General features: G+C 37.4%; 1 protein-coding gene across 1 annotated transcript; it reads left to right on the top strand.

The window, feature by feature from the left end:
• Nucleotides 1–429: 429 nt before the first annotated feature.
• On the top strand, nt 430–4,558 carry LOC117165178 (fatty acyl-CoA reductase 1-like). The gene is made up of 8 exons (XM_033348638.2): nt 430–539; nt 2,014–2,298; nt 2,388–2,704; nt 2,804–3,051; nt 3,287–3,470; nt 3,744–3,929; nt 4,023–4,277; nt 4,349–4,558. Exons 2-8 carry the CDS (start codon nt 2,053–2,055, stop codon nt 4,425–4,427), a joined length of 1,515 nt encoding a protein of 504 aa, XP_033204529.1. The 5' UTR covers nt 430–539; nt 2,014–2,052; the 3' UTR covers nt 4,428–4,558.
• The last annotated feature ends 2,982 nt before the right edge of the window (nt 4,559–7,540 follow it).

Here is a 7,540-nt window from a genome sequence, read left to right as displayed (position 1 = left end):
CATTTTGAGGGTTTGCAGGAATATGTATATATCTTTCATTTGCTAAAACTTTCACAATAAACGATGTTATACCATAGTTTTGTTAAGGTTATGTACTACATGAAAACTTTTTACATTGGCTCTGTGGCATTGACTTCACCACAAGAAATGATCCGTAATTATTAGAAGTGGAATTTATAATGCAAATATTTCTCCCTTCATCTTGACGAATAAGAACTCATATATCATGCAAATGTCATTAAAATGCAAGCGATGGAAGCAGTCAGTGATAAAAAGTCAATTCCTGTCGACCTTTCACGATCAAAGACCACTCAGTGCTATTTCTTGTTTGGTTTTGGAGATAAAATTGTTAATCGAATTATTCATGCGTAACATCCAGTTTCAGTAGTAGGGTGGGCTTATTAATAGTATGAGAATCTAGAGGAGCGACACATCGTATATCGTTACAGTACTGTAAAAGACGTGTCGGTATCTACTATCGTGAAGTCGCAATTTTTGTTCGACTTATAGGAAAGAATACGCAGTGGAAACAGTATCAGGTAACAGCCGAGTTTTTGTTATTCTCTATTCAATTGTTTTCCATTAGCTGTCATTTATCATTACCAATGTCATATAGATCAAAAATATCATCGGGTTATTAATTACTACAATAGCTTAAATGAAGTTTTTGAATACTCAAATATTTTGTATTTTACATTTTACGCAGTAAAACTGGTTCATTATTGTAATTTTGTAATTTTGTAATTTGTAATTTTTTACAACCAGTCAGTAGAGGTAATCGGAACATTCGTCTTCGTAACATACTTGCACGAGACACCCGTTATTCTTTGGCAAAAATTGAATCAATCCGAGGTGATAACATTAACCATGCGAGATATTTTAGGCATTTTACATTTTAAATGGTAAGATGCCTTGTTTTTAGTAAATAAACTGAAATATATGCAAATAAACTGAAGTATACATACGTAATATTGAATGCATATAAAATAAACCATGAAATGGTAGTGGAGAGAGTATGTATTTACGTAATTATTTTATTCAATTTGAGCAAAATACTCTACATGATGATAAAATATATTTCTCTTGTTATATTTATCACATTGTTAATAATTATATTTGTTAATTATTTAGATGCTGCGTCAAAATATCTCTTCGAATATCAATCTAACATCGTTTCATAGGTATTTGTGAGTTAAAAGGGCTTTATGTTCAGTATTTTTAGAAAATTGTTGTTAGTTGATTATATTAATTTTCTTTACTTGTGTACTATATATGTGGATGTGTGTGTACAATATTTGACGTATCAAATCTTTATGACACAATAATTTGTGCAATAAAAGCCTTGGTATTGTAAAAATCAAACAGAAAACAAATTATAAAACTAAATGACGTAGATGTAATGCACTATAATATACATAAACAGGATAATAAAAAATATTGCACGTTTCTAAAGCTGAAGTAAGATGGAAATGGAGCACGAAAAAGTGCGCTTTGTTTCTTACGCGAACGATAGATGAGTGACAGCTTACCTCGTGCAAATCGTAAAGGAGAAGATTATGACGTTCGGAGACGTAAAGCATTCTGCGCGACGTTTTCTAAAAAAATCATTTATTATGGATGAAACTTGTTTACTTAATGAAATCTGTAACGGCATATTGGAAATATGAGTCCTTCTACCTCCATAAATAGTTAATAAATAAGAGCACATATAAACATTGTTTATAAACATTGTTTATATGTGCTCTTATTTATTATCTTCCACGCGTGCAAGCTTAAAAATCACATACGTATTCTCCAGGTGCTACTATATGTGACTGTCTCGCACGAACCACGCAAATGTTCCACACAAATTAGCGATCACTGCATACTATTATATTCACACAAATACAAATAAAGCAAAAAATGCAGAAGCCAAAGGAAACTACAAAAAGATTGTTTAAGCTTAAAATCTCATCTATAACAAATTTTGTACATTATTTTAAACATTTGCCCACTTACTATTTGATAATTCAGTGGCAAATATTGGAACTGAAAGTGTGAAGACCCTGAAACATGGATACAATCAATAAAGAAACGAATGAAAATGGGACCAATAAAGGATTGAATAAAACGAACTCGCTCGAGGAATTCTATGCTGGTAGTGGGATCCTTGTGACTGGAGGAACCGGATTCCTGGGAGTAGGTCTGCTGGAAAAACTGATGCGCGTGTGTCCACGCATTGCTGCCATTTATATTCTAATTCGTCCAAAAACGAACGAAACGATAGAACAACGATTTAAGAAGGTCATGGATAATCCTGTTCGTAAATATATTCTTGTTTCTTTCAATGTTTAAGCCTGTCAGGAACCAAATTGATTAACTCTCATTTCCGGAATTTTCGTTTTCAGATATATGATGGCATTAAAGCAAAGAACACCTCACTTTTCAACAGAGTTTATCCTGTGAAAGGTGACGTGAGTCTGCCGGATTTAGGTCTTTCGCGAGAACATAGAAATCTGTTATTAGAAAAAGTAAACATAGTGTTCCATGTCGCAGCCACTGTGAGATTCAATGAGCCGTTACACGTGGCTGTTAATGTGAATACCAAAGGTACTGCTCGTGTGATCCAACTTTGGAACGAAATAAGGCATCCAATTAGCTTCGTGCACGTGAGCACAGCATATAGTAATGCGAATCTACCTGAGATTGGAGAAAAGATTTATACGTAAGAATAAGTTAGGCGCAAACACTGTTCCATGGTTTATGAATATTTTAATTGTAATTGTAGCGTGAAGAATATGTTCACTTATTATTAATTTTGCAGCACAAGTTTGAAACCTTCGGAGGTGATCGATATGTGTGACAAATTCGACAAAACGTGGATCAATGAAATAGAAAAAAAGATTTTAGAAACTTATCCAAACACGTACACATTCAGTAAGAATTTAGCAGAGCAGATTGTAGCAACCAAGTGTAGAGGTCTGCCAGTTGCGATAGTGCGGCCAAGCATAATTGGTGCCTCTTTGGAAGAACCATATCCCGGTTGGGTACGGAATATTTCTGGAATTACAGGTATTTTAATAGATATTCTTCAATAATAATTGTCAATACACCTTACATTTCAAAAAAGTGGGGTTAATTGATTTGTTTGTGTGAGGATCAATGAGAGGCTCTCCACTAGATTATCATTATTATAGTTCAAATTTGTTGTTGCTCACTATAACGAGAATTCATTCCTATCTATTTAGCATTACATTTCTGCTAATCGAAAGTCACAAATAATTTCTAATCGATTCAATGTTACCAGGCACCTTTCTGCTCATCGGCAAAGGATGTGCAACAGCGATACGAGGTAGGAGAGATGCAAGATTGGATGTAGTGCCTGTCGATTTCGTAGTCGACACGATAATATGTACTGCATGGCATGTCACGCTACATCCTGATCATGAAGTTAAAGTTTACAACTGCACCAGCAACGCATACCCTTTTAAGTAATATTTCTTACGAATATATTTCAACTAATGTAATTCGATTGTTACAGTATTCCAAAAAATTCAGTTTATTTAAGTAATGTAGACAATGCGCAAACAAACGTAGAAAATAAAAGTCCAATTGTGATCACAATACGATAATTTAGGAAGATAGTGATGTAATGTAATACTTATTTAATTGCATAATATTTCCTGAGATACTCGGATAGTAATAAACTTTACTTTAAGCGTAATTCGATTAATTGTACAAATGTAATTATTTCAATTCGTAAGATGGGGTCAGATGAAAGATACCATGGTGAAATGTAGCATAGAAACGCCACTGAACGATACGCTATGGTACCCGGGTTGTCCAATGATAGCTAATAGATATATTTACAACGTTCGGAGTGTAATTCCGCATGTTTTGCCTGCATTCGTCATAGATATCTTTTTAAGATTCCGAGGTAGTAAACCAGTGTGAGTATTCTACCAATCCTCGAACAACGAGAATAATCTTTCAGGGATAGCTTCTATCTTCATCTGTAATAATAACTAAAAATGATATTTCAGATTGATGAAACTTCTCAAAAATGGTAATAAACTGTTCGCATCGCTACAATATTTCATCTTGCACGAATGGACTTTCCAAAGAGATAACTGTTCCGACTTAGCGAGGAAAGTAAAAATGTTGAACGACAGCGATATGGTCAAACTAGATTTACGGGATATGAATTGGGAGAAGTATGTTGCAATTTACCTGATGGGAATTAAGAAATTTATTCTGAAAGAAGACGTTAACTCAATAGCCCGACAACGATTGTCAAGGTGCGTATAAAAGTATCTTCGCATTAAAAAATAGGATCTAATGTAAATACATATATTTTCGATTATTTCAGGCTGTTCTGGATACATCAGATCACGAAAATATGCGGTATAATAATTTTACTCTGGATAATATTATGTTTTGTGTACTGACTATTTGAACGGTACGTTTTTCTCCTTTAAGCAAAAACAATATAAATACAATTTTACGAAGATGGAGCTTATAATTCGTTCCATTTGGTCTTTACACCCGCTCCATTTCTAAATAAATTCATTTATGACAATGCTTAGAAAGGATTCATGTATATATATTCACAATCAATTAGTAACTTACACAATCTCTAAACGAAGACTTTCACGAAATTTCGAAATGCATTTGTACGAATTCATTAGCGCACTCTGTTACGTCGCCTAAAACATCTGCACTCCAGCCTTCACGACCGGACAGCCAACGGCCTGCGTAACGTCATTCCGACCCTCAATAAACCTAAGGACCCACCATAACTTTTCACCTTTCACTGCATTGCGTCAACATGTATCTTCAGTCAATCCGTTTGTCCTGAGGAATTTCTTAAGCCTAAAAGTATTTTCGACGCAAATCTGGTTTTTAGACAGTTCGCTGTTGAGTGCCGAAGCATGCAGACGCGTGTCTAGCGCTCCGTGAAGTTCGTGAAACAACACGTGTCGCCCATCTGTCGAAAGTGAACACAGTCAAGTGTTCCCTATCCCTTAAAGAAAAAAATCCTACGCTCCTAACCTCTATCCGAATACTAGCCTCATAGCCTCACGATTAGTTATTCATTTTGAATTAACTAGCTCTATGATGGCCCAGGAATCGCGACCAGGCTCTTCTGAGCAAACTCATAACTACCCCGCGCTACCTCCTCCGTGGCAAAGGTGCATCAGATCCCGCAGCAGTGACGCCAAAAGTTCGAAGAAACGAAAAATAGAACCACCAAAAACAAACACAAACGACACTCGGAACGAACAAACAACAATTCAAGTAAACAACAATTCAAGTATACACTCACAACAGGTTCGCCGTATTGGAATCCTCAAACGACGCCATGGAAATCGTAGACCCGCCACCAAACCAACACACACAGAGAAGCCCCCCTCCCCCACCAATATTTGTTGATGATGTCATTGACATAAAAACGATGATCAAGTCCTTAGAGAGAGATATCTCCAAGAAGGACTACAACCTGAGGATAAACAACAACAAGGTAAAAATTCTGCCGACAAACCTAGATGCATGCAGAAAACTCACCAAGCTACTTAGGACCTTGAACGCCAACTTCCACACTTACCAACTGAAACTCGAAAAACCTCTCCGAGTGGTTCTACGCAATATCCACCACTCAGCAAACATAGATGAACTCAAATTCGAAATCTTAAAATACGGTCACGAAGTTATCAACGTTAGTAACATAAGGCATAGAGTCTCGAAAGACCCGCTATCCTTATTTTTCATAGACTTAAAACAAAAACCTAACAACAAAGAAATTTACAAAATCAGTCGGCTATTGCACGCAATAGTAAAATTCGAACCACCGCTTGTTAGAAAAGAGATAGTGCAATGTAAAAGGTGCCAAAGGTACGGTCACACGCAAAAATACTGCAACCATACCTTCCGCTGCGTTAAATGTGCAGGTACACACCCCACTGATCAGTGCAGTAAATCACCGGAAACCACAACAAAGTGCATCCACTGTCAAGGTGACCATCCTGTCAACTACAAAGGCTGCTCAGCCTACAAAACCCTGTACACAAACAAATACCCTAAACTCAGAGCAAATGAGGTAACCAGTCAAATACCCAGTCCTCCTAAATTCACCACTACTTCAACCTTCTATGCCCAAGCAGTACAAGGAATCCAAAATAATCCGAATAGCCACAGGGACCATTCTCAAAATAGTGTCCCCAATTCACCAAACACAGACAACGTCTCTAGGCTTAAAAAGCTAATAGAGAAACAATCAGAGCAAATAAATAATTTGCCATCACTATTAACACTCATCATGGATAAATTAATACGTCCCGACGCAAAATAAAACCAAAACGCATAGCTCTTTGGAATGCCAACGATCTGGCTCAACACAAATTTAAACCAGAACTCTTCCTTGAACAGCAGCAAATCGACGTAATGCTCGTATCTGAAACCCACCTCACCGACAAAAAACCATCTGAATATAAACGGTTATAAATTCTACCATACACAACGCCCCAGCGGAAAGGCTCACGGCGGCACCGGAATCATAATCAAATCAATCATTAAGCATTCCGAACTTGCATCATTCCAGAAAGACTACCTCCAAGCAACAAACGTAGCAATAGAAGACTGTCATGGTACAATCACCACTTCAGCAGTATACTGCCCTCCCAGACACTCCATCGCCAAAGAAGACTTTGATAACTTCCTGGACACCCTGGGCAATAGATTCATAGCTGGAGGAGACTATAACGCCAAGCACGCCCAATGGGGCAGCAGACTGGTTACAGCAAGAGGCAACAACCTCTAAAACAGCATAATAACCAACAACCTCAACTACCTCACCACATATGAACCCACATACTGGCCCACTGACACTAACAAAATACCCGACCTTCTCGACTTCTTCGTAACTAAAAATATCTCATCAAGACACGTCCAGATCAACTCCTCGACTGATCCCTCCTCTGCACATTCTCCCATGATAGCAACAGACAGCTCAACAATCATCGAGAATACATCAAATGGCTCCATTCACAACCAACACACCAACTGGTAGCTCTTTAGAGAAGTCTTTACTCACTCAACTTTAGCTCTAACCTCACTAAAAACTAAGGAAGAAGTTGAAGCAGCCACGGAATACTTAAACACGAGCATAATAAACGCCATCCTCCTCTCCACACCGACAAAGACGTCCATCAGCAAACAAGAATATCGCCAATACATATTAAAAAAAATAGAAGAAAAACGTAGACTAAGAAGAGTATGGCAGACCCATAGAACACCGGATGACAAACGCAAACTAAACAACGCAACTAGAAAGGTATCCAAAACCATAAAAAATTACAAAAACGACTGTTTCCAAAAATACCTCGCCAGTTTATCCCCCACAGCCGACTCCAACTACTAACTATGGAAGGCCTCCAGGAAACTCACACGCCCCCCACAAATAATCCCTCCAATCTGCCGCCCGCAAGGTGGATGGGCGCGTAGCCCTATAGAAAAAGCCAACCTGTTTGCTAAATACTTGTCTAAAGTATTCAAACCCCATTCC

The sequence above is a fragment of the Bombus vancouverensis genome, chromosome 17, assembly GCF_051014615.1.
Source record: "Bombus vancouverensis nearcticus chromosome 17, iyBomVanc1_principal, whole genome shotgun sequence".
In the NCBI taxonomy this organism is placed as follows: domain Eukaryota; kingdom Metazoa; phylum Arthropoda; class Insecta; order Hymenoptera; family Apidae; genus Bombus; species Bombus vancouverensis.
This window is presented reverse-complemented; position numbering and strand designations above follow the sequence as displayed.

What these genes read in the sequence shown, in the direction of transcription:
- LOC117165178 (XM_033348638.2), top strand. Translation starts at nt 2,053, where the DNA reads ATGGATACAATCAATAAAGAAACGAATGAAAATGGGACCAATAAAGGA. An exon ending in AGCAACGCATACCCTTTTAA is followed by an intron (nt 3,471 to 3,743) that starts GTAATATTTCTT and finishes TCAATTCGTAAG; the next exon opens with ATGGGGTCAGATGAAAGATA. An exon ending in GCCCGACAACGATTGTCAAG is followed by an intron (nt 4,278 to 4,348) that starts GTGCGTATAAAA and finishes CGATTATTTCAG; the next exon opens with GCTGTTCTGGATACATCAGA.